General features: G+C 47.0%; 1 protein-coding gene across 2 annotated transcripts; it reads left to right on the top strand.

Moving 5' to 3' along the window:
• On the top strand, positions 1-22028 carry SPARC (secreted protein acidic and cysteine rich). 2 transcript variants are annotated; one of them, XM_049874154.1, is made up of 10 exons: positions 1-107; positions 10586-10656; positions 12056-12118; positions 12721-12808; positions 14728-14849; positions 15235-15355; positions 17040-17173; positions 17609-17757; positions 20005-20153; positions 20813-22028. In XM_049874154.1, the coding sequence occupies exons 2-10, from the start codon at positions 10600-10602 to the stop codon at positions 20839-20841; spliced, it is 912 nt and encodes a 303-aa protein (XP_049730111.1). In that variant the 5' UTR covers positions 1-107; positions 10586-10599; the 3' UTR covers positions 20842-22028. The 2 variants fall into 2 exon arrangements, with proteins under 2 accessions (XP_049730111.1, XP_049730110.1); XM_049874153.1 differs by having other exon boundaries at positions 12053-12118.
• The last annotated feature ends 4943 nt before the right edge of the window (positions 22029-26971 follow it).

Here is a 26971-nt window from a genome sequence, read left to right as displayed (position 1 = left end):
CAGAGCTCTGACTGGTTTCCTGTTGCCTGGCTCTAAACCCCTTCACATTCCTGCAGACCTTCAGACTGCCCGGAGAGCGCTCTGCCTGCCGCCTTCCTGCCACTGAGGTATGCGCGACCCTGCCCTGCCTTTCCCTTCTGTAGTCGCATCAACCCTACACCTTCGTCCACTCCTCCAGCTCTTGTGCAATGGAGGGGAGCTGTGTCCGGAGGTCAGGGACTGGGGAGTGTGCATATCCTGGGGGCTCTATCACCGCTCCCCTTAAGGACAGGGTCCCCGGACCCACTGCCTATTGCATTTCAGAAGGCTGAGTCACGGTAGAACTTGGTCTCCCTTTCAGGTTTGCAGAAAATAATTACATTGCGTCTTTGGAGAGTATTCTCTCTCTCACTCTGTCCCTTGTTTCAGAGGTTGCCTGCCTGTCCTCTTTGCTCCCTTCGCAAATGTGGCAGCCTCCCCCATTCTGGGAATCTGATCTGGTCACAGCTGCGGCACAGACTGGCTGCCAGCCAGAGTCTGTCCTACTCCTTATTCCAGAAGAAACTTCCTAGACTTGGTTCTTGGTCAAGGGCTCTGTTTTCCAAAAGGGGCTTTGCACAAATGATAAGTTGATCTATCAAAGGCAAAGGGGAAAGGTTTCACCTTTTACTCACCACCTCTGGGATGGCTCCTGTTTCTGTCTGCCCCCTCCCATGCTACTCCCCCTCCCCCGACACATATACACTCAGGTGCCATTAGGCCTGATACGGCACCGCACCATTAGTCAGGCTTGTGTTAAGCATTGCTCCCATCCTGGGCTCCCTGGGATGGTAAACACAGGTACTCACCAGAGGTGGCACTTAGTGTATCCAGATCTGAAGAATCCAGACATCAGATATCACCCCACCAAAGCTCTAGGTCCTATGGGAAACGGGGTGCAGTGGAGGGTGTGCTAAAAAAGGCGGGGGAGGAGGGAAGGCAAGGCAAGGCAGAGAAGCTTCCAGGGCAACCTTCCCGCACCTCACCCATTTGAGAAGTTCAAACCCTGCACTGGGCTGGTATCCAGCCTGTTAGGGGGCTAGGTCTTCCTTTCCTCACCCTGGTTAACGCCACTGACCAGTTGATGGTGGACTTCGCAAGTGTCCTGAAGGACGCCAAGGGGGAAGGGGGCACTGTTCAAGAGAGGACAGAGAGGCACACATTTTCTTCAGGAAAGGACAGCATTCTTGTAATGGAGAAAATGTTTTCACCTGCAACCCTCTAGGGTTAAATTTCTGTACAACATAAGTGTTGGTGATGTAGTGAGAAGAAATCAGGCTGCTGGGCAGATCCCAGGTTTAAGGCATTTTGTGTGTGAACCTAGGTAATGTCTCCTCTGCACTTAGCCACCCTATCTGTAAAGTAAGAGGGCTGGGCTTGATGGTGTCCCTGGTGCCTGATCTCCTCGGAAATGTTCACAGGGAGGTCTCCTAAACTGAAATCCACAGACTGGCCTTCAAAGGGGCTTCAAGTCGTCAGCAAGCCCCTTAAGATTGTCTGCACAGTCGTGTGTGAGTGTGTGTGTGCGTGTGTGCGCGCAAGAGAGACAGACAGGGCTAAAGGTCACAGCTTTCAACCATAAATAGTCTCAAAGGGATACACTAACCCCAAAATGGGCAGTGGACGTGATGTGGTAGATGCAATGTGGCAGAGTGGGGGCTTGCAGGAAGGTGAAAACTTTTGAAATGGGAGTGGTTGGGGGTGGGGGAAAGAGACTCCTAGCCATCAGCTGCCACATCGACAAAGACTGGAGCAAGGGGGGTGGGGTGGGGAGGAAGACATGGAAGGGAGGAAGGGAGGGGTCCTGGAGGAGGAATCAACTTTTGAAACTTTCTCCAAGTCCCACCCACCAAAAGGCTCTTCCCTGCCACGACTCAGAGGAATGACTCAGGCTCAGAGGAATGTGGGTTGCCACGGTAACCTTTTTTTCAGGGTCTCCGCCTGCTGGTTGGGAGGGGGCTCTGGGAACACTCAGAGAACATCAGCCTCAGTCTGAATGTCCCCCCACTCCACTCTGCCCCTGAATACAAGGGCAACACCAAACTCTAGGCACTGCCCTTCTGATCTCCTGGGATCCCAGGGCTGCTGTGGGGCTGTGATCAGTCCCCAGACAGAGTGTTTGAAGACCTGGGTTTTAGTTCCATCACTGCCTAGAAGGTGCCATTTGACCTTGAACTAATTGCTTCTCTTTTCTGAGCCTCAGTTTCCTCATAGGTTAAAGAGCAATAAAAGCAATCAGCTCAAAGCAATATTGTGTGGATGAAATGGGAATAACGTACAGGGAAGCACTTTGTAAAGCTGTGGCAAGATGCCCAAGTGATGGGTGTTTAGAACTGATAGCTTATGACACCAAAAGAGTTGGTGACATCGTTTCCAGGTTTTTTTCTCTGGCAGGCCCATCATCTTGGGGTTAGTATAAGCAGTTCGATTTCCTAAAAGTGCTGAAAGGCAGGCATATTTAAAAAATATATTATTGTTTAAATTCAGTTTGATTTGGGAATTTTTGATTAGAAGCTTGGCAGCTAACCAGAAGTTTGGCGGTTTGAATCCACCAGCCGCTCCTTGGGGGCAATTCTACTCTGTTCTGCAGGGTTGCTATGAGTCGGAATCAACTCGAGGGCAATGGGTTTTGTTTTAGTGTATTTCACAAGAACGTTGTGTCCTCCAGTGTTGAAAGAGCATTGGCCAAGGGTGCCAGCTGAAGGGGGCTCTAACTCACAGTGTGGACACTGAGGAAGGTGCTCTCTGGGCCTCGGTTTCCCAATCTGTTAAAAGAAGGCTCTAAACTAGATGGATTCCAGGCACCCTTTCAGCTCTGAAGATTTGTAAATCTGAATCCCAGATGCTGCCTTAACTAGAAGCAATAGCTAGTGTGTTTTTATCCCTTTTCACTCTCCTCAGTTGACAAACAGGGAGGAGGGGCTCTGAGATCTTCGGTTGCATAACAAACATAAAAACCCAAACCCTCTGCTGCTGGGTTGATTCTGACTCATACTGACCCTCTAGGACAGAGTAGAACTGCCCCATAGGGTTTCCAAGGCTGTAAACATTTATGGAAGCAGGCTGCCACATCTTTTTCCCTGTGGAGCTGCTGGTGGATTCAGACAGAACCTTCGGTTAGCAGCTGAGCGCTTTAACCACTATACCGCCGTGTTGCGTAACAATCTTGCTAAAATCTTTACTAACAGCAGAGACTGGTCAACAAATACCTTGGTTGGGGTTTGCTATTCACTAAAGCAGCTTTCCTTGCTGAAAATAAACTGTAAATGGTCAGCATGGTGGAGGAAAGAACTGAGAATTTGAGGTAAATGGTGGAATATTTGGCTTTTGAGGTTATTTAGATAGAAAAACAGGGACAGACTGAAACCCACAGGGGTACAGAGTATAAACACTGATTTTGCCAACAGGTGCCCCACAAGCACAGCTAAAAATAAATGCCTCAACACATGTGCAGGCACAGAAAGCCATCCATTCACATGCCTCTCCCTGAGCCATACCTTGACCTACAGACATAGGCAAGTTCCAGGTACATATTTTGATGCATATGCCAACACTGTCCTCACGTACATAGGCCAAGACAGTTGCTGAGTCAGGTTTCCACACCCAGACACGTACTCAGCGCCACACAGAGGTTCTCACCGTTGTACATAACTGATACACATAGTCAAACGTGCAAACACAAACTGCCATTTGTAGCACACACAGGTATGCCCAGTCAGACATACTTATAGATCATCACAAGGAGACAGGCGTGTAACAGACACACTAACAGACCACCCATTATATTTCACAGGGAAATTGAGGATCAGAGAGGGACCTGACCTGCTCAAAGTCACACAGTAAGCTGAGTCTGAGCCAAACTTCTAGATGCTCACTTGTTTTTTTTTTTTTTTTTTTAATGTGTTCAGTGTGGAGTCACATACACGCACCTCCCTCTATAGGCTACCAGCCCTGTGGATAATAACTAATGAGCTGTCATTTCTCTCCTACGATGACCTATCCTAGCCCACATGGCTTTGTCAGTAAGCCCAAAGATCACAGGATCTATTAGGTGGCTGCTTATTTACTTCTGCTGGCTGCCTCCCTGACTATCTCTGTCTTAAAAGGAGGGAGGGAAAATCTGGAGCTGAGCTTCCAGCCCATCCTGGGGGTTAATGAAGCTACTGTTTCTCTACAGCACAGAGCCTGGGTTTGATCTTCCCATCTCTCTCCCTAACCCCAACGCTGAACCTAGGGCTTCCTGGGCTGAGCAGGGCCAGGGACAGCAAGTGTGACTGGACAGAATTATTTAGAAAAGCAGCCTCCTTCTCATCCTGGAGTAGATGTCTTCGACAGGAAATTAGCTCTGCCCTCACCCAGCAAGCCACAGAGCTTGAGGTCTGTTGGGGAAATGCCGGAAAATGCAGATGGAGACACCAACACTCGCTAGAGCTTTGTTCTTTCAGGGTCCTCTCGTTTCAGGATCCCTCGGTCTCGTTTTGTGTTAGACATGACATTAAGATTCCAGACTGATCAGATTTTTAAAAAAGATGAACGTTTGGAAGTTTGGCTTAGACACCAGCTTGCTGTGTGACCTTGAATGAGTTATTTTCCCTCTCTGAGCCTCAATTTCTCTATCTGTAAAATAAGAGGCATGGCAAAGAGTGTTCACATGGTTTGCTAACACCAGTCCATTGGTAGTGACTGCCAGAAGAACTGTGTTTAGCATTACGAAGCCACCCCTGGACTCTGGGGGAAAAGGTCATATGATCGATTAGTAATGTCTGTCACATGCACAGTAGGGGCAGATGGAGGCATAAAAATTTTGCTATCTTTGGCATCTCTTAGGCCTTTCCAGATGTGACAGCCTGGACACTTTGATGTTATTTCTCATCCCCTACATTTGTGGTCATCCCTGATGCAGCAATGGCCCCTAGAGGGAGCCAAGGAGAAGAGCCTGAGCTCCACCCAGAGCCTCTCATACTTAGGGTGTAACGTGGCATCTTAGATGCATTTATGAAATCTCAGTCAGGATGATTCCAGCTTCAAACTCTGGAGCCACCTCTGAGTTTCCCCGGAACCTCTCCATTCCTAGGCTTGACAACCCACACCTTCAAAGTTTCCCCTAGCTTCTTCCTTTCCAACAAGAAGTATTGAAAGTGGAAACAGGAAGTCAAGGGGCTAGCTGGGAGAAGTGATACCCTAAAAGGCTTCTGCCTGACTTGACCCAGAAAGTCAGAGCTGAAAGCCCTAGGGAGCACCTTGCCCAAGTGTTTCCAAACTATGTTCCTGGGAGAACCTAGGGATCCTCAGAGCTGTGTCAGGGGTATCAGAGTGTATAGGACTCCCAGCTCCCATCTCAGATCTACTTTTTCTGACTTTTTTTTTTTTAAGCTTATCTGTTGAGTATATAATAATAAGTTCGTATGTTTCAACAAATGCAAAAGGATTTTCACTGTTTTAAATATTGGAATTCTACAGACTTCAATGACAGAAAGGATTTTCTAGTTTATATAAATTCGAACACCTCCTCCTTGAAGAGCAAGGCAGGGGTAGGCTAGCCCTGGGCCATAGAAGAGAGTTCCCCAAGTTTGTGCAGCGAGCTGGGATCCACGTTGCTAAGACTTGATTTCAGAACTCCTGACTTCCATGTCATGAGGCCACCTCTGAGTGGCTGTGGCCGACCCCTGGGTGTGAGCAGGAGTGCCAGTGTGGCCATGCCAGCGGGGCAGTGCCGCCTCTCTGGCCAGACTCAGCCCCAACCTCCATGGAGCCTGCCCACCCTCCTTCCAAGTCCCGGCTCCTCCTGGGACTGGCTCATGGGCTCCTTTATTAGCCTCTGGACTTGTTTTCCTCACTTTGGGCTTGTTTACCAGGAGTGCGTGTTTTTGAAAACCTTTGTCTCTAAGCCAAACAGTGGGAGTGGGACACTCAGTTTGCGTCAGCAGCCCAGTGAGAGAGCAGCTGGGGGCCTGGCCTTCGTCACTGTGTCCCCTGGACCAAAAAGAGCAATGTCTCCTTTATTTTGCCCTAAACACCCCTTTCTCCCTGGGCCTAGAGTGAGAAAGCTGAGATTCTTGCACTGGGAGACGGGGATGGAGATTTTGGGATCCTTAGATTTCAAGATGCTCTTCCAAACAATTGATAAGTGGCAGAGCCGGGACTTGAACCTGTCCTTTTTGGCTCCAGAGCCCATAATCTTACCTTTATGCTATACTGCCTCTGTAAAAGTTTACAACTATTCTGTCTGATGTGGTAACCAGTAGCCACAAGGAAATAAAATTTAAAATTCAGCTCTTCATATGCACTAGCGACATTTCTAGTGCTCAGTAACATCATGTGGTTAGTTGCTACCGTATTGGGCAGTGCAGATGGAACATTTCCATCATCTCAGAAAGTTCTATCGAACTGCATTGCCCCAGATGTATGCTTTTTCTACTCAAATGAAATCTGAAGATTGCAACTCAGATTGTGCTTCGCATTCTAAGAATCTCTGATCCTGAGACCCACAGTCTAAAATTCTATAATTCTACAATTTCCTTCCAGTTGTGACATTCTGCGACTTTTCAGCATCCAGGGAGAGCCCTAAGGAGGCCCTTCAGGTTTTAAAGGAGATGAACTGAGGGGCCTGCTGTACTTTTCCATGCTCAGAGTCTTTCCTAAGAGAGAAAAGTGACCTCAGCTTCGGGTCCTGTTGGCAGCCAAAGACGGGTTTTCAGCAGCCTCCAGAGCAAATAAAGGCAAAAGGAAGGGACTGGATGTACGGAACGGAACAGGAGGAGGTGGCAGTGAAGCGGGGCGGGGATGTCTGCATTCGATGGCCACTGAGCCAAGGGAAATAGACCTGCTGCTTCCCTACCCCCGCCTGGGCTCCTTTTCCTCCCAGCACCTCGGCCGGTTCACAGCACAACTGAGCACCATTCAGGCGACCACCTAGGAGACAGTGGCTGCCAAGGGAAACAGCATACTCAGGATCCCGTGGTGGAGAACACACCAATGGTGGAATGGCCCTGCCGCTCACTCTCTGGGGCTAGGGGCAAATTTCTTCTCTGACTGAGCCTCAGTCTTCCCATCTGTACCATAGGGCAGAAAGACATGCTTTGAGCCCCCAGTGGGATGCTGGGTTATGAAAACATGTTGAAAAGAAAAAATACATGCATCTCACAAATAGTTAACTAAAGAGAAACAAATGGGGAGGTTTCACTTAATACAATTTTGCCAACTGAGTAGGAAGGGTCTGCTCTAAAATGTGTTTATATTTCAATGGGCATGCTAGCCCTGGACTTGATTAGCGAAGGGTGTGTGCACAGTTGATAAGTTCCGAGGGCAGGGTTTGGCCCTGCCGGAGTTACTGCTGCACACCACTCTCTTTGCAGGGTGGACCGCTGGCCTCTTGACCAGTGGTTTTTAGAGAACCTCAGAGAGGGACCTCATGGGTGCACAGAGATTGTTCCTGTGCATCTAGGAAGAGACCAGCTGCTCCCCTTCCCTCCTTTCTCAATATCAGGAGGGAAAGTGTCCTGGGATTGGGAATATAGCACCAGCCGCTCGGCAGAACCCCAAATTTGGAAAATACTCCTTCAGGATTTTGTGTTCTTAATACTCCTATGCTTGTGTTTCTCCCCAACCCGTAGCCCAGACTCTGAGCATCATCTGTCTTAGGCTCATCCCAACTCCATGAGAAGGGAGGTTTGTCAACATGGAATGGGAATGTTGGATGACTTTGGGCACGTACTTCCTCGCTCTCAACTTCAGACTCTTCATGGGAAAGTGGGACTAATAACCCTTCCATACCTGTCTGCCTACCCTGCTACTGTTGTTAGAAGGCTCCAGACCAATCCAGTTGCCACTGAGTTGATTCCAACTCATGGCAACCCTATGTGTTGCGGAGTAGAGCTGAGCTCCATAGAATTTTCAATGGCTGTGATCTTTGGGAAGTACATTGCCAGGCCTTTCTTCTGAGGCATCTCTGGGTGTATTTGAACCACCAAATTATTGATTAGTAGCCAAGTACTTGACTGTTTGTGCCACCCAGAGACTCCAGGAGGCTCCAAAGGGGAGTATATATGGGAAAGTGCTTTAGAAACACTGTAAGATTTAAGTAATTATTTTTTCCTTCTGGCTGCACCACCAGGGATGGGAATGGCAGAGGGGGTGAGTATGCCACTGAGGAAGGAGTGCAGGAAGATGGTGAGGAGGACAGATTGAAGAGCTGACAAAACCTCTCCCTGGTCAAAGAAGGGCATGTGGTTCATTTGCCCAGGAAAGGGACACACACAGACTCAGGAAACGTTGGTCTAAACGTTGGTTTATTAAATTTCCGGTTCTGGCTGGTTATTTCTCAATGACATGGCTTCTCTGAAAGCCCAGACAGAGTGACTTTTATTTGTTCTAGCTACCAGTCTCATGTTGGCCCTTCAAGTTGGCTGGTTATTTCTCAATGACATGGCTTCTCTGAAAGCCCAGACAGGGTGACTTTTATTTATTCTAGCTACCAGTCTCATGTTGGCCCTTCAAGTTTAGAAAATCTCAGACAAGTCCTTCATTGATGCTTTCTGTCCTGGTCCAGTCGTCCAAAGCCATGTGCAGGGATTGTTTAGTTTGAGTTTTCCAAATGAGAAAGTAAGATGGAAGATTTTTCCTCCTCTAAACCTGGGGAACAAGCATATAACTGTGAGAGGGAGGAACATTCCAGAAACTGCCTGGAAAGGGATGACTGGACTCTACTGGGGCCATTGTTAAGCAATGCCAAGTTCTTTAAATTCCTGTTTTATTTCATGCAGACTACATGAAATAGGGGGTGAGGTTTTGAGTCTATTTGAGCCAAAAAAACAGTTATGAAGTCTTCTCTTCCTCTGCCCCTTCCTGATACCCAACTACCGCAATCTAAGTAATGATGGTGATACCAGAGGTGATGACATGTACCAAGGCCAAATGCTCCTGTTCTGTTTTAAGGATTCTTTAGGGGCCCAATTACCACTCAGGAGGAGACCGCAAAGTTTACCTAGTCTAACCTTCTCAATTAATGGGTGGAGTAAGCAAGGACTAGAGAGGTAAAGGACTTACTCAAAATCCCACAGCAAGATGGTATTGGGGCAGAACAAGAATCCTAGTGTTTAATTCCAAGTCAAGTGTTTTTTCTATGATGCCAGGGTACTGCCCACCAAGGTGCTTGGCCACTTGAGAGGTGTTAGAAGAAATTAGGGGTGATGAGCCTGATAAGGAAGTTTGGTGGGACAAAGGGGGCAGAGGGGAGGGACATGGCCAGTGCTCCCTGTGGGTGAAAGGCTGTTTTGGGGCAAAAAGGAGCAGGCTTGTCCTGTGTGGATCAGGGTAGACTAGGAGTTTAAGGGAGGCAAGTTTAGATTAGTATAAGAAGGAACTTTCTAAAGCCACTTCTTTGGAAATGAAGTCCGTTTAGTTAGAACAAGAAATAAAATGTTCTCCCTATATATCCATCGTTAGGGATGGCATTTTGGTATTGAAACATCAGAGAAGACTCTGCTCCAGGTTCCCTTACAATCATAAGTTATTTTATTAGAGTCTAGAGGTTGGGTCTTAGCAGTAACCAGAGCAGGGGAATTTTCTAGATCTCAGCTAATATTCTTTAGCTCTGAATTAGAAAGAGAAGATAACATGCAACCCATGCAAGCATTTGGATAGAGCTTCCCTAGATGATCCAGAGAAATACTGTCCCTTCTGGGTAGAAAGGAGGAAAAAGTGGCCACATTCAAGCTTCCACTGGCCACACTCCAAGATTATTATTCTTTGTTTTAGAATGGAGCTCTCATTGTCTCAAATTGGCAAGCACTTTCTATTAACTTCTCTCATTACAGAGAGGGTGGGAAGGAGAGGAGAGCTTGGGGTATATAGGAAAAAAAGAATCCTAGAACATTGGGGATTGAAGGGTCCTTGAAGATGGCCTGGCTTGGCATTGCTCAAACTTGGCTCATGAGACAACCACATCATTGAGTCGCTTTAAAAACTTGAATAAATGTATAGACAAAGGAGACTTTCTGTCATTACCATAAATGGAAAAATCTGTGTCCATATGCTGCCAATAGAAGGAAACTGTAAAAACAAACACAAAGAAAACAAAACAGCTTTATTGAATTCCAGCTGGATATAGTTTCCTTGGAGGCAGGCTGTCAGAGGCTTGCTTTTTCTTTGTTAAAAAGGGAGATAGATGGGTGTTAAAAAAAAAAAAAAACCTGCTGCTGTCGAGTCAATTCTGACTCATAGTGACCCTATAGGACAGGGGAGAACTGTCCTACAGAGTTTCCAAGAAGCACCTGGTGGATTTGAACTGCCGACCTTTTGGTTAGCAGCCATAGCTCTTAATCACTACACAAGGGTTCCCCACCCCACAGGGGTGCTAAAGACATCTTAATGCCACATTGAGACTTCTCACAGAATCAGTGTTGAAAGAGAATTGAATGGAAGCAACTTTCTGCCTTCCATTGTCATTTAATGCTGTTCCATGCACCTTCTAAAAGTACCGTACATATCATAAGAATTCAGCCTCAGAAGGAACTCTCCATCAAGAAATCCCCACGCACTGAAATCTCAGTCTCTTTCCTCCCCACAGAGTTCCCCAGCACCATGAGGGCCTGGATCTTCTTCATCCTTTGCCTGGCCGGGAGGGCCTTAGCAGTACCTGTAAGTAACTAAAGATCATATCTTCTTGGTCTTACCTCTTCCCATCAGCTCCAGGACTTCTGACCTTGCCAGCCTTAGATGCTTAGAGGGGACAGGGACATCCAGATCTTGAGTTGGTTGTCTTTTTTTTTTTTTCCTTAGCTCAGGAGAAATTGGGATGAGAACCACTGGGTAAAGTTTCTAGAGAAGACAGATTTCTGTGTAACGTGAACACAAACTTTCTACGAATCAGAGCTCCCCAGCTGGATATAGCTCCCCAGCTCTGACTCAGAAAGAAGCAAGTTCTTTGTCATTTGAAATATTCAGGCAGAGGTAGAAGACTGCTGGTGTGGGAGTCAAGCCACAGAGAGAGAGAGGGTTTATTTTCCAAATCAGTGAGTGTTACTTGATTACAAGCAAAAACTCAATCTGAGAAAATAAGAGGGGGGAAGATACAGAGATATACTATAGTATCCAAGGCCTGGGGGACTGAAAAAAATACAGATTCAGGATCTGGGAGGCATCTGAATGGATTAGCTCTAACAGTTTCCACGTCTTGCGAAAATGTGCCAAGAGAAGGTTTGAAAATCCAGAAAGAGCCATTCTGGCTGAGCTTGGGTCCTGAGCCTTCTTCTTGGCCAGGGGAGGATGGGGAACCTTGATTGACAGACAGTCCCTCCAAGAATTGCACGCTGAGGCCCCGGAGTGGTTATCCAAAGCTGAACATGGAAGATACCACGTTCTAGATGAAGGAGGAGGAAATGGGGGGCAGTCAGAAAGAGCAGTTTCTTTCAATCTGTCTTTACTGAAGGGGGTGTGTGAGTGATGGTAGGCCCTGGCAGTCTTGATTAGATTGATAGATTTTGGCAAAAAATTTGGCAAAGTTGGCATGAATTTTAGAAGCAGCCCTAGCTACCTATGGGCCTCAAAGCTATATTCTATTTTATCTTACCTCTTGCTACCCCTTTTTTGGAGGAATTGTGCCCCCCACCAAAAAAAAAAAGAATAAAAATAATAATGATAATAATACGATCACACTTGTGGGGAAGATAATGACTTATCTGTTAAAGTTCACAGTGTCCATCCCACTCTGGGTCTTGGTTTTTTTTTTTCCCCAAAATGAAGGGAGTTGTTCTGGATCAGTGGTTTTCAGACTTTATAAGATTTCAAAGCAAGGAAAATGTATTTTCAAGCTAAATATTAGCTGGAAGCCCCAGATATAAGATACATAAAAGGGTATTGCTTCGGTGTCTGTGGGCCCCCATGTTTGGCTTCTCCTATGCCCTCTGCTCTACCACGGCAGCCCCTGAGGCCTGGCCTTGTCATCTCCCCATCAGCTGCTCTCCAGGTCAGATGGATGTCAGTGATGAAGCTGGACTTGGCCCTGACCTCTCTGTACCCCATTTTCTCTTTCCAGCAGCAGCAGGAGGCCCTGCCTGATGAGACAGAGGTGGTGGAGGAAACCGTGGCTGAGGTGGCTGAGGTATGTGGGTGGAGACCACAGACCTCTAACCCCTCCCTGTTCACACCATTGCCTGGGGAACCCAGACAAGTTCTATGAGTCTTGTTGCCAGAATGGGGCAGTTGTCCCCTTCCCATGTGCACGCAAGCACACATGTAAACCCTGTGCACCCCTCAAATCCCAACACTGCCCTGAGTGCTTCCCAAATTTCAGTGGAACTCCAGAGTATGAAGTCATGATTTTGAAATGTTTTATTTTTAAGCTGTTTACATGACCACCCATAGTCTCCCCATCCATGAGCCAGATCAAAAAGCGCTGCTCAGGTGTGACTGGCAGGGGTGGAAGGCTTAGTACTCCCTCTTGCCCTAACAGCCCTGGGGCCTGTGAGGCATCTCAGCAAAATATACAGAACAAAGTGAGTCTATAAGTTAAATCTAAATCCTAGACCCTGCCATTTGTGCTCTCTGACCTGGCCCAGCCCACTTTTCCTTATCCCTTTGTGGGTACCTGAAGCTCCAGGCAAGATATTTGTTCTCTGTCCCCGTCTAGTCTCCACCCCTTTCTTCTAGGTTCAGGATGGGGTGAGATTCGTTCTACTCTTTCTTCTTCTGTCTCCACCTCAGGTACCTGTGGGAGCCAATCCTGTCCAGGTGGAAGTAGGAGAATTTGATGAAGGTGCTGAGGAAACTGAGGAGGAGGTGGTGGCTGAAAGTACGTCCCTTTCCCATGACTTGGCACATCCAGTCTTGGCCCTCTTCTGCTGAGGCCTAGGGCATGGGGACAGGCCTACGTGGTATTCCTTCCCAAGGAAATGCAGGGTGGGAACCTCAGTGGTTGTGGAGGGTAAATGGCTTTGATGAAGGTTGGGAATATTCTCTGGCACTCAGTACTCTGGAATCTGGGAAAGATTTATTTATAGTCAGACCATGCATGCTATGAGGGGCAGGAAGGGAAATTCCCCAGCAGGGAATAACCTTCTCCCTCACAGTTCTTTTTCCTGATTTCAAAGTTGTGTTTCACATTCTCACTGAGGTCACCAGTCATGTCCGGTCAGTGAGGTTCCTGATGGCCTCTGCCCCAGCCCAATGCCCACATGGAAGCAGACCTGAGAATATCAAGTGCTTTCCCACTCATCAGCTTGTTTCATTTTCACACAGCTCTGAGGAAATGAGACCCAGAAACTTGACACAACTCATGTAATGTTACCCAGAGAATTAGTGCCAGGGGTAGAGAATGACCCGGGGCCTCTGGCTTCAGCTCACCATGCTGCTGCCTCCAGTCCACAGTGTAGAAAGGTATCATACCAAGGAGTTAAGCACGTGGACTTTGGAGGCAGGCCAACCAAGATTTGAATCTAGGCTTTTTCAGTCCTTATGCAAGCGGCCTTGGACAGCTCACTTAGCCCCTCTGAGCCTCAACTTCCTCATCTCTAGCATGAAATGGAGCCCCTGGGTGGTGCAAACAGTTAATGCGCTTGGGTGCTAACTGAAAGTTTGGAGGTCCAAGTCCACCCAGAGGTGCTGCATAAAAAAGGGCTGGAGATCTACTTCTGAAAAATCAGCCATTGAAAACTCTGTGGAGCACAGTTCTACTTGACACACATGGGGTCGCCAGGAGTTGCAGTCTACTCGGTGGCAACTGGTTTTAACAGGGGAATAATAATGAAGATGGTAGACCCTAGCCCTTAGGGTTGTTGGAAGGATTATGACAGAAAACCTATGAGCGTGTGAGTGCAGCTTGGCCTGGTTGAGGAGGCATCCAATAAAGGATGACTAAAATACCCAAAATAAAGCATCAGGAGGAAAAGGCTAAGTTAAACTCCCATCCTGAGGGGAATCACGGGTGTTTGGATCTAGCCGAGCGCAGAATCATGTTCCTTCCCTCCACGCCCACTTTTTCCGGTGTTTACCAGACACAGCCTGACCTTATTGTTCAGTGTGGGCCTCAGGGCCCTTCTCCCTTTTCCTTTATAGCCTCTTAAGTCTGTTCTGTTGGGCCGTACAACCTCCTGGCTCATGACAACAGCTGAACTTCCAAGTCACTCTAGAAAGTCTATTCTAGAATCCAGAAACACCTCACCATGATTGATCAGTCTCTGGGTGGTGCAATGGCTAACACGCTTGGCTGCTACTTGAAAAGTTGGTGGTTTGAGTCCACTCAGAGTCACCTGGGGAGAAAGCCCTGGTGATCTATTTCCAAAAAATCGGGCATTGAAAACCCTATGGAATACAGTTCTACTCTGACACACGTAGGGTCACCATGAGTTGGAGTCAACTCGACAGCAACTGGTTTGTTTTTATGATTGGAGAGCTGGGAGCACAAAGGTTGCTTCAATCCTCGTGGCAGCCATAGGGCATCCAGTGTTTCTGGGTCCCAGACTGAGCCTCTAGCCTCAAAATCTGTGTCTGATCCTGACATCAGGCTGAACTTCTAACACCCAGGCTGAGCCAACTACTTCCCAAATGCAGAGTGCTAGGCTCAACAAAAGAGCAGAGAAGACTTAGGGCTGCCTAGCGCCCAGGGTGGGGGTCACAGCCCAGCAGCACCGTCTGCCCAGGGATTGGTCTTGACTGAGTTGGGTGGACGTGGTAGCTCAAGTGGCACTAACTCTGGGTCCCTGCACCTACCAGATCCTTGTCAGAACCACCACTGCAAACACGGCAAGGTATGCGAGCTGGATGAGAACAACACCCCCATGTGCGTGTGCCAGGACCCCACCAGCTGCCCTGCCCCCATTGGCGAGTTTGAGAAGGTAAGTGCTAAGGGGCAGAGGACTCGGGGATTGAGCCCTTTAGAGCACAAGAATGTCTGTCCAGAAAACTGTTGGCTTGGTGGTTCTGTAAGGTAGCTCCAGTTTCAGAAGTCCCCTCTCTAGATCTAGTCATAGCAAGAAAGTAGCAGTGAGTCAGAGGCAAGGCTCTGCCTAGCCCTGGATTGTGCCAGTAGCCAGCGAGAATTTATTCGGCACTACTAGGTTCCAAGCCTGATGCCTGACATCAGCCCCATGGACACTGAGGTAGGGGCTTTCTGCATGTGGGAGCAGCTTAACAATGTATCGAGTCTGAAAATGTGGGTCTGGAGTCAGGCTGAAGGTGGACTCAGAATGAAGGAGGAGGTGCTCTGTGCTTTGCCACCAGGTGTGCAGCAATGATAACAAGACCTTCGACTCTTCCTGCCACTTCTTTGCCACAAAGTGCACCCTGGAAGGCACCAAGAAGGGTCACAAACTCCACCTGGACTACATTGGACCTTGCAAATGTGAGTCTTCCCTTGGGCCCTTCCAGCCTTCCATCAGAGACAGTGTACTCAACTGGCACAGATGCTAGTTCTCTGTGACCTTGAGCAAATATCTTCCTTTTTCTGAGCCTCAGCATTCTTATTTATAAAATAAGGTGATTATTCATCAGCAGCTTTGTCTCACCTATGAGTTGGTGACATCTTCTGAGGAGGGACAGAGCAACTGTGGCACAAGAGAAGGAAGGATTTTTGGAGCCTCTAGCTAGCCTCTTAAGACAACTGCATTTCTTTTCTCTAATGATGTTTTACTTGGGCGTGCAGTGTTTTCAAAGTATTTTAAAATAGGGACATGCCTATTCAAGTCTTTTTAGCCCCTGTTACTCAGTATTGTCTTACCTTCAGCCTTTTTACTTCTCTATGTTCTATCTGCCCTCTTAAGACCTGACTGACCACCCTCTTCTAGAAACCTGGGAGTCAGGTGTTTGGGGGAAGGAACACCAGGATGTTGTCTGGTCCTTTATTAGTGATCCTAGATGCAGATTCAGAGGCCCAGGTGCCTTGTTCAGTGTTGACGGCCTCCCTGTCAGCCAAGGCCATATCTGCCCTTCCAAGAGAACACTCAAACATTGTGTGTCTGGTACATTCTGGCACCAGATGGCACTGGGGAGAGCCACTCACCTGTCTTAGATGTGCAGGTACAGAAAAGTGAAGGGGAAAACAGGGCTCTCCTTGTGGTCAGTCGCACCCTTTCAATTGTGGGGCCCAGGATGTGAAATGAGAAAGCAAAGTCCTGGAGAAAGAGAGGGTAGGGGAAGGAAATGTTGGTGGAAATTCTTGGGCAGTGAGACTAAGGATTGTTCCAAGGAGCTTTTACCGAGTGGCTTTTGCTGCCCTTTGGGCATATTGCCCGCTCACCCCAACTTCTAGTGTATCCATCACAGATGTTCTCTTCCACTCCCCAGCTGGAGGTCTAGGGTGTAGTGGTCCAAACCCACAAAGAGGCTTTCTATAGGTCCAAGAATGAGGGAAGAATAAACCCCTGAGCCCCCAGCAACCACTTGCCCTGGGTGCTGGATGAGGCTCTGTTATGTGACCTCGAGCAAGCCCCTCCTCCACTCTGACTTCAGTGTCCACATCTATCCAATAAGAGTGGACCTAGATGAAAATTCCAGCTCTGACAACGTAGGATTCTAAGTTCCAAAGACCAGGATGGAAGGAATCATTATCTCTAAGGAAATTCTGCTGGCTAAACATTCTTCTCCTCACCCAGCCATTAAGCTGGGCCTGTGGATAGATGTTGTTTCTCAGCCTCCCAGCATCAAACACCTTCCAGCAGTTGATATGAGCAGCATGGGGCCTCCTGGCCTCTGTTAGGATCACAGGTGGGGTCCATGACCGAAAAGTGCCAGGTCCAGCAGCTGCAGAGGCAGCTGACTTGGAGGGGAACCATTTTCTCCCAGATAATTAGATTAAGGTCAAGAGAGCAGCAGACATGCCTTTCCGCTTTTCCGTTTCAGAGTGTTTTTCCTCGCACAACCTCCTTCGTTCGTTGTGTGTACAGAGAAATGAGGCAGCTTTGCCAAGGACATGGATGGAAGTGGTTAGAGGAGAAAGGCAGGGGTAGGGAGAGCGCTCCAGGCAGCATGTGGCCCCTGAGGCAGGGAGGGTCAGGGTCTGTGCTGACCACTGTTGTTTCAAACCCTAGACATCCCCCCCTGCCTGGACTCTGAGCTGACCGAATTCCCTCTGCGCATGCGTGACTGGCTCAAGAACGTTCTGGTCACCCTGTATGAAAGGGATGAGAACAACAACCTTCTGACTGAGAAGCAGAAGCTGAAAGTAAGTGGTCTCTTTGGAGCCCATCAGAGTGCCAGCCTGGCCCTGAGCTGGTCTGCTCTTTGGCCTTGGACTGGCTTGGATCCACAGTTCCTAAAACTAGGCTCCCACTGTAAGTCCACATCTCTACCCAGAGCAGACAATGTTTCATTCTGTTATACATAAAATGCCTATGAATTGGAGCTAACTTGGTGGCAACTAACAACACCAGCCCTATGGAGCACCTTTTGAGAAATTCTAGGGTACACTCCACCCAGATCATCCCAGGCTTCCACTTTTGTGAAAGATCCCCATCTCTGCTGCTTTCTTCCTCCTCATCTTGAGCCTTGGTCTTGGCTAATTTCTACCAGCTCTGGCCTCCTACCAGAGGTAGGCGGGGTCCTGACTGGCCTGGACAGTCTCCCTGGACCCTTTATTACAGTGTCTCTGTTTCCACAGGTGAAGAAGATCCATGAGAATGAGAAGCGCCTGGAGGCTGGAGACCACCCGGTGGAGCTGCTGGCCCGAGACTTCGAGAAGAACTACAACATGTACATCTTCCCTGTGCACTGGCAGTTCGGCCAGCTGGACCAGCACCCCATTGATGGGTAAGACCCAGGCCCTCAGGGACCACAGGGGTCTGGCTTGGGTTGGCCCTGGAATGGACCCAGTCATGGGTCAGGGCTGGTTGGTACACTAGATATGGACCAGAAACCTTCTAGCAGCCTCTGCTGCTCCCAGCCCTGGAGCCCACAGTTTGTCTAGGGGTGGGAACAGGAGGGAACTGGCATCCGGTGAAAGGATGCAGAGGTGATAAGACACTCATTCATTATGCCAGAAGAGGCAGAAGATGGAGTAAACTGAAAATCCTTCCTTTGTGCTGAGAGTCCTGGGGTATAGGTTTCCTTTAGCTGGGGAAGAGGAGTTAGGAGGGAATGCCAGACTCCAAGGGGTGGCAGGGGCTGAGGCGGAGGCTGCAGGCCTCTGAAAGAGGCTGGAAGTCTGCAGTGTCTGAGCCCCACCCTGAGACTCAGCCCAACTATTGACCCTGGACGTTCTTAAAAAAGTCATGGGGTCAATCCCATCCACATTGAAAGCCTTTGATTTTAGGGCTCTTGTACCTTGTCCAAATGAATTAAGAAGTGCTGTGTAACTGCTCTGCACAATACTCAGGTAGCCAGTCCACAAACATTTATTCAGTGTCTATTTGGGCTCAACATTTAAAAAAAATAATTTTTTTGTGAAAATATCTATAACAACAATTTCTATATGTACAGGTCACTAACACTGATGACATTCTTCAAGTTGTGCTATCATTCTCACTGTCCTTTTTCAAATCATTCTATCACCATTCACATAACCTCAATGCCTCCTGAACAAAAGCCCAGCATTATTTAATAGGGGATTTAACAGTAATCAGAACAGACAGGGTCCCTGCCCCCATGGAGCTCACATTGCATGTGATGATCTGATCACAGGATCTGTTCACAATTAAAGGAAAAAATTTAAAAGGCTCCAGGAAGGTGCAGGAGGTGGCTTGCTCCATCTGGGGCTGGGCAGGGGCCTGCCCCTGTTACTGCCTTCTAGGCCTCTTTTGCTATGTGTTCTGTGAGGAGGGTGGGGAGAAGAGGGTGGCCCTGCTCCCATGCCTGGAGAGCAAGGCTGGGCCCAGGGAAGCTCCTCTGTGCGTGTGTACCCCTTGCTCTTTGTCCAGCCCATGTGCCTGGACCCTGTCCACCCTGACAGTGAACCTGAGTGGCTGGGGTCTCCTGAGCTCTGGGAAGCTCCCAGCTGCTTCTCTCCCAGGCTGTGTCCATGGCTGGGATCCAGCTGAGTCACTTGCTGTGAAGTCACAGAGGAACATCTGGAGCTCAGGCTGAACAACTGGCTCCCACCGCAGCAAAGGGGCCTGGGAGGAACGTTTCCAGATGGGCTGCAAGGACTGTGCCTCTGGGAAAGTGCTCCATCCCAGGCTAGGGGATCCAGGTTCTTCCTCTTCCTGTCCCAGAGCTGCGGTGTGGCCTTGCCTGAGTTCTTGGGCCTGCCTGGGCCTCAGTTTTCCCACCAGTACAATGAAGGGGGGGGTGTCCTTCCAGTTCAAACATTGTCCAATTTCTCCCATGAGTTGGGTGGGGCTGGGGGTTTGGAGGTTAGAGAGAAAATTGGGGTCACATTGTTCTGTGGAACTCCTTGGGGAAGAGTGTTTTGGAGACAGCTGCTTGGGGGCTCTGGAGAACAAGGAAAAAAATAAAACATGTGCTTTGGAGCCCAAGGCCAGCAGGGAGAAGAGGAGTGGAGTACAATGGGGAGAGCAGAAGGGCCTCCCTCTCAGTCATTAAATGACATTTAAAAAAAAGTAAAGCCCTATGGAGAAGAACAGAGCTCCCTTTGGCCCTCACTGCCAGTCCCAGTCCCTTCCCAAGCCCCTCCCTGGAAGTCAGCACTCTTTGGTGCGTTTCTTTTGAGACCCTTTCCCAAGCATTTGCAGCTGTGTGAGTGCACGTCCATAGAAAACCTACAGTGTTGTTTCATGCCAGATTTGATCTGCCAGGAGCAGAAGTGCTGCATGTTGTAACTTTAAGTCTCTCTGCCCCCAACTCTCAACCAATTAGGAAACGATTATATACACCAAGAGACCTTTGCTACTGAGCCCAGGGGCCTCGGAACTGGAAGGGCCATTAGAAATAGTGGCCAACTCCTCCTTTTTGATGGGTGGGGAAACTGAGGCTCAGAGTGGGTCATCACTGTGCTCCAAGTCACACAGCAGCTCAATGAGTGGCAGAGCTGGGGTAGACACAGGATCCTGGCTTCTTACCACGCATTGAACATCCTTTCCCCTGCCTCCTCTACTGCAGGTACCTGTCCCACACCGAGCTGGCCCCACTGCGTGCCCCCCTCATCCCCATGGAGCACTGCACCACCCGCTTCTTTGAGACCTGTGACCTGGACAATGACAAGTACATTGCCCTGGATGAGTGGGCCGGCTGCTTCGGCATCAAGGAGCGTGAGTGCCTGAGAGACGGGTCCAAACAGCCCCATGGCCGTGGTCAGGGCGTCCTAGCTTTGGTCAGGAGCACTGCTCCTGTGGCAGACTGTTGTCGCCCTCCCTCTCTCTCTGCTTTGTCTGTGTGTCTGTCCTCTCTTTACCTGCCTCTGCTCTCTCTGCGTTGGTCTTCTCTCTGCCTGTTTCTATTTTCTCTGTGTGTCTGTCCACTTTTGGTTTTCCTTTTTCCATCTGTGAGTCTGTCTTTCTCTGCCTGTCTCTGCTCTCTCTGCCTATTTGGCTCCTAACTGCTCTCCCTGTCTGGGTGGGCGTCACTCTCGGGCTTTTTCCCTGATCTTCCTCTGTCCATCCGACTGTCTCTCTCTCTTTCTCTTCCTCAAGCATTAGTGCTCCTTTTGTGCCAAACACTATTTTGGGAACTGGCAGGCATGGAGAAGGAAACAGGAAGTATAACTTGGCAGCATAAGAGACGGGGACAGACCAGAGACAGGGAGACCAAGATTTGTTAGTCACTGACTTCCTGTGTGACCTTGGGCTGGTCACCTGGCCCTTGGTCCTGGGGGTGGGTGGTAGGTGGGGACTCATGGATTCCTGGGAAAGTATGTCTTCCTTGACACAGGGCCTCATCCTTAACTCTGTTCACTTTTCTTGCTTTGCAGAGGATATCGACAAGGATCTTGTCATCTAAATCCACGCCTCCTTCCACAGTACCCGGATTCTTTCTCTTTGACCTTCCCCTTCCTGTTTCTCCCAATGTTTAAAATGTTTGGATGGTTTGTGGTTCTGCCTGGGGACAAGGTGCTAATATAGATTTAAATGAATATATTAACGGTGCTAAAAATGGAAATCGTAACCCATGTCACGACATTCATAGTTGTAATAAGGCCTATTGCTCACCCACTAATGGCCCCATTTTTCTCTTGCCTTTTGTAGTATTGCCCATTGTCTTGCTGGCTTATGGGTGGAAATTTTGATCTGCTCAGGTCTGCCTTAAATACATATTACACCTTTAGACTCTCTCTCTTTCTATGCTTGAAACTAATACTCACCAAATCAGACTTTGTGTTAATTTTATTTGAGGGTGTTGGCTGCCTGGGGGACCCTCCCCAGACAGTCCCGAGGTGGGCAAAGGGAAGCAATGGACATGTGATGTTGGCAAAGATGTTTCTAGGACTAGAGAACCAGTGGTGGGGGAACCCCTGCAGAGCCCACTAACCAGAACCTCAGAGAACAAGTCTTGCTTGCCTGGGGCTGCAACTGAGAGAAAGAATCTCGGGCCGAATTATGAAAATACATCAGCTCTCACATAAACCCAGTTCCTCACCATTTCCCCCTTACCTTTCAGTGCAGTTTCTTTTCACATTAGGCTATTTGCTCAAACTTTTGGGAGCCATGGACCGTCCGCAAAGTGCACAGGGGTGCTCCACCACCTCCTACAAAGCTTCTCTTTTCCTGTCTTGGGGAAATGCAGGCTTCCTCTGGGGGGCTCTGGGGACTGGGAGGCTGTTTCAGCCAGGAAGGCCAAAATCAAGAGTGAGACACAGAATGTTGTAAAATAGAAGTGGTGCTGGTGATATTTTTTTCCTTCCACATTTGGGTGGGTGTCATGAGGAGTTTTTACTTTGGTTTCTAGCATGTTCCTCCTTTTTTTCCCCTCCCCTTTTTTCTTCTATTAATCAAGAGAAACTTTCAAAGTCAATGGGATGGTCGGATCTCACAGGCTGAGAACTCGTTCACCTCCAAGCATTTCATGAAAAAGCTGCTTCTCATTAATCGTGCAAACTCTCGCCGTGATGTGATGAGTTTGACAAATCTTTCAAAATAAAAAGTAACGACTTAGAAACTGCTTTCCTGAGTGATTTTGCATATGTCTTAGCCATGTCAGTATCCTCTACACAGACACATGTGTATACTTGTTCACACCAGACTACTGTACATTAAAACCTTTGCAGACACACCATTGTCCTTCTGTACACACAACTGTGGAAATGGCACAAGACTGGGCAGCATTTCGTTCTGTTGTGCATAGTTTGCCATGAGTTGGGAGCCAACTCAATGGGAGCTAATAACAAGAACATACAACTGTACGCACATACACAATTATATACGTATACAAGGAAATGTATAATTTCTCTAAGCACTAATTTAGCTAACTGAATTAGTTATATAACCTATGGTCTGACTCTTCATTATTGTACTTCATTATCAAAAGTACCAGACAAAGCAACTCTCTCACTCATGTATTTGTTCATTCATTCATTTATTCAACAAATATTTTTGATGTACTTACTCTATACTGGAGCCTTGGTGGCACAGTGGTTAACAGCTCAGCTACTAACCTAAAGGTCAGCAGTTACAATCCACCAGCCATTTCTTTGAAACCCTGTGGGGCAGCTCTACTCTGTCCTATAGGGTTGCTATGAGTTGGAATCAACATGATGTCAATTTTTTTTTTTTCCCTCTAGGTCTGTGTAACTCACTGAGGACATGCTGGGCAAAGCAGACAAAGCATTTTCTTAAGCTTAGAATGTTGAGTGCTGTCAAGTCATTTTTTCTACTCATAATGATCCCGTGTGACAGAGCAGAACTAGGCTGTAAACTTTAAGGAAGCAGATTCTCAGGTCCTTTCTCCCGAGGAAACTCTGGGTGGGTTCAAACTGTCAACCTTTCCGTTAGCAGCCAGGCACTTAACCCTTTGAGCCACCGGGGCTATAATTTAGAGATACATAATGTATTATACATTAAATAATCTTACAACTCTGAGTGGTGCTGAGGCAGCGAGGGTGTTGGCCACACCCTGCGTGAAAATTCAGAACTGCAGTCCAGGAACATCAGTGCAGAGGAGGGCAGGAAACTTCATTTAACTCTTCACCATGAAGTTAGGGGGAACCCTGATGGTGTAATTGTTATGAGCTATGGCTGCTAACCAAAAGGTCGCCAGTTTGAATTTACCACGTGCTCCTTGGAAACCTCATGGGGCAGTTCTATTCTGTCCTAGGGCTGCTATGCGTCAGAATCAACTCGGATTTTTTTTTTTTTTTTGGTATTTCTTGGAGCTCAAAACAAGGAAAAGCCCATGAGAACCAGTGCAAAACATCAGGCGGGCAGAAATGGGAACTGGGGGCTTGGTTCTACTCAAGCTTGAGAAGGCTGAAAAGAAGCTTGGATGAGAAACCCTGTAAATGTATTAAATGTGAAAGGAGTTTCAGAGTTCAACTCTTTCAACATCAGAAAATCCACATTGGAAAGAAATCCCATAAATGTGCTGATTGTGGAAAAAATTTCTTCCAGAGTTCTAATCTCATTCAACATTGAAGGATCCATACAGGGAAAAAGCCCTATAAATGCGATGATGAATGAGGAGAAAGGTTTAAACCAGGGCTTTAAACCGGTTTGTTTCAGTTAGAACCTCTGCTGAGAACTTGCATTTTTATTCCAGATACACTGGATCAGAATCTAGTTAAACAAGATCCCCAGGTGATTCTTACGTATGATACATATTTTTTCAATTATTTTTCTTCTTTTTTTTTTTTTTATTGTGCTTTAGGCGAAGGTTTACAGAGCAAATTAGTTTCTCATTAAACAATTGATACACATTGTTTTGTGACATTGTTTGCCAATCCCATGACATATCAATACTCTGCCTTCTCAAACTTGGGTTCCCCATTACCAGCTTTCCTGTCTCCTCCTTTCTTCTCATCCCTGCCCTTGGGCTGATGTGTTCATCTAGTCTAGTTTTGTTTTATAGGCCTGTCTAATCTTTGGCTGAAGGGTGAACCTCAGGAGTGACTTCATTACTGAGCTATAAGGGTGTCTGGGGGTCATACTCTCAGGGTTTCACCAATCTCTGTCAGGCCAGTAAGCCTGTTTTTTTTTTTTTTGAGTTAGAATTTTGTTCTACATTTTTCTCCAGCTCTGTCCTCTTCTGTATAATTTCAAGACCCACTGCTCTACTAGTGGTTCTCAGAATTGGTCCCTAACCAGCAGCATTAGCATCTCCTGGGAACTTCTTGGAAATGCAAATTCTCAGCAGGGGTTTGAACTGGATCAAACCGGTTCTAAGTTCTAGTTCGAACAGAGTTTATATCTCCTTTGGCACCAGAGAATTCATACTGGAGAAAAGCCCTACCAGTTCGATGAGTGTGGCCGATGTTTCAGCCAGAGTTTCCACCTCATTCAACATCAGAGAACCCACACAGGGGAGAAACCCTACCAGTGCAGAGAATGTGGCAAGTGCTTCAGCCAGGGCTCTCATCTCAGGCAACACATGAAGGTGCATGAAGAAGAGAAGCCTCATAAAACCCACAGCAAAAATATCAGGGCAAAAACTCACTTGGTATCATCTTGGAAAGCTGGCACCTGAAGGACGTCAGTGACTCGTCTCTGCTAAATAAAGGGCGCTGTTTTAGTCCTTTTTTAAAAAAGGCTATCTCTTCTGGAACTGGAGATGCTTTGCAGTAAAAAAGAGCGCTTAAATACTAGATCCTTTGCTAGCGTTGAGACTTTGGGAGTTTAGTAATATTATTGAAATGTTCTCATTTTTTATGAGCCTTGAATCCCAGAGAACTGAAAATATCCTTTGAGATAATTTAAGGTCCTCTGACCTCATTTGAAATTGCTTCCTACATCATTTTGACAAAACCCACCATGTTTTGAAGACACGTGTGAAAGTGCAGAAATATGGCAGTGATAGTTCAGGTTTAGGCCTTTCTGTGGAAGGAGTGACTGAACAAATGGGAGGGAAAATTAATTCCATTTGTTCTGGAGCTCAGCACATGAGGAATTTTTATGTTGTTGGTAAAGTTGTGTAGTGTATTAACAGATGGTTTTGTAATATGAATTGGTGATTCAACATATTAAAACGTATTCGCTTTCAGATTTTAATCAGCAAAGCCCATCACTGTACCTTAGCTTTCTTTTGTTTCTTCCTGTCTTAGTCATCTAGAGCTGGTATAACAGAAATACCACAGGTGGATGGCTTTAACAAAGAGAAATTTATTCTCTCAGTTTAGGAGGCTAAAAGTCCAAATTCAGGGTGCCGGCTCTACGGGAAGGCTTTCTTTCTCTGCTGGCTCTGGAGGAAGGTCCTTGTCATCAATCTTCCCTGGTTGAGGAGCTTCTCAGCACTGGGACCCCAGGTCCAAAGGACACACTATTCTCCTGGCTCTTCTTTCTTGGTGATATGAGGTCCCCTTGTCTCTCTGCTCGTTTCTTTTATATCTTAAAACAGATTGACTTAAAATATAACCTAATCTCATAGATTGAGTCCTGCCTTATTAACATAACTGCTGCTAATCCTACCTCATTAACATCACAGAGGTAGGATTTACAACACGTAGGAAAATCACATCAGAAGAAAAAATGGTGGACAATCACACAGTACTGGGAATCATGGACTAGCCAAGTTGACACACATTTTGGGGGAACACAATTCAATCCATAACGCTTCCCTTCTGCTTATGGACAATTATTAAAGGAGTAGAATTGCCCTGTTTTTCCACTATAATTCTTATTAAAGATACCATAGAAGGCAAAACAAGAGGTGAATTAGACCACACCTCTCCTATGCCTACTAATACTGTTCCTTGTGATGGCATTTCTGCCTTGTCAGTTGTTCTTCACAGTTGCGATGGGTTGACATTGATCCAGCCCTGCGCCCTTGAACTTTTGGCATTATCTTGTGCTCCGACAAACTGAGCCAACCTTTTAGATTTACGTGGATAAACAATTACACTTTATTTTACCAACACTATCTCAGCTTGCTTCTTGCTAATCAAAAATTTGCAATTTACATGTCTCCCTCTTTTCCTCTTTGAGACATTTAGAAAACTTTGGTTATCTTAAGCAAATGTTTGTCCACAGCAAAAGTCATGTAATTTAAGTGCTAGTACATTGTAAAAGAAAAAACTTCTTTTTTTTTTTTTTTGTAGCAGCTTGGAAATCTAAGTTAACTTTTTCTGCGTTACATGAATTGTTTAAGAAGTCTCGCAAACCTGTTTCTTAACTTCCATCAGAACAGGGCCAGGTGTCAGACCTTCTGATCAACATTCAGCTCTGGTTTTAATTTGTATTGAGTGTTAAAATTCTCCTGATTTTTTGTATCTTACAGTCATATCAAAGCCCTGGTGGTGCGGTGGTTAAGAGCTACAGTTGCTAACCAAAAATGTAGGCAGTTTGAATCCACCAGCCACTCCTTGGAAGCCTTAGCGGGCAGTTCAACTCTGTCTTACAGGATCACTGTGAGTTGGCAACAGGTTTGGTTTGGTTTGGGTTTTATAATCATATCAGCTCCTGCTGTATTAATGAGGATTATCCATAAAAATAAAAAATTAAATATTTTTGCATAAAAAAAAATCTTACAACTTAATGTAAATTATGAGCTGTGATAGGTGCAGTGAAGGAAAGAGGAAACCGTGAGTGTGTGCAGCAGAAGGATATGGCACTGTCCCGTATGGCAGCCGCTACTCATGTATGGCAATTTAGATTTAAATCTAAGTAATTAAAAATTCAGTTCGTCAGTCACACCAGCCATATTTCAAGTGCTCAACAACCACATGGGGCCAGCAGCTATCCTATTGAACAGAGCAGATTTAGACATTTTCATTATCACAGAAAGTTCTATCAGACAGTGCCGATCTAGGGCACCTGGGAAGCTTCCTTGCAAATATCTGAGCTGACTCATAAAGGAAAGCAGTTAAGCTGGGGGAGGGGGACGGGGAAAGAGCGTTCTAGGCAGCGGGAACAGCTCCTGCAGAGGCCCGAGGTTGATGGGAAGCTCCAGGAGTGAGTTCCAAGGCAGCGTGAGGGGTAGGTCATAT

The sequence above is a fragment of the Elephas maximus genome, chromosome 2, assembly GCF_024166365.1.
Source record: "Elephas maximus indicus isolate mEleMax1 chromosome 2, mEleMax1 primary haplotype, whole genome shotgun sequence".
NCBI classification, from domain to species: Eukaryota; Metazoa; Chordata; class Mammalia; order Proboscidea; family Elephantidae; genus Elephas; species Elephas maximus.
The sequence above is the reverse complement of the archived record's forward strand: the minus strand, read 5'-3'. Positions and strand labels throughout refer to the sequence as shown.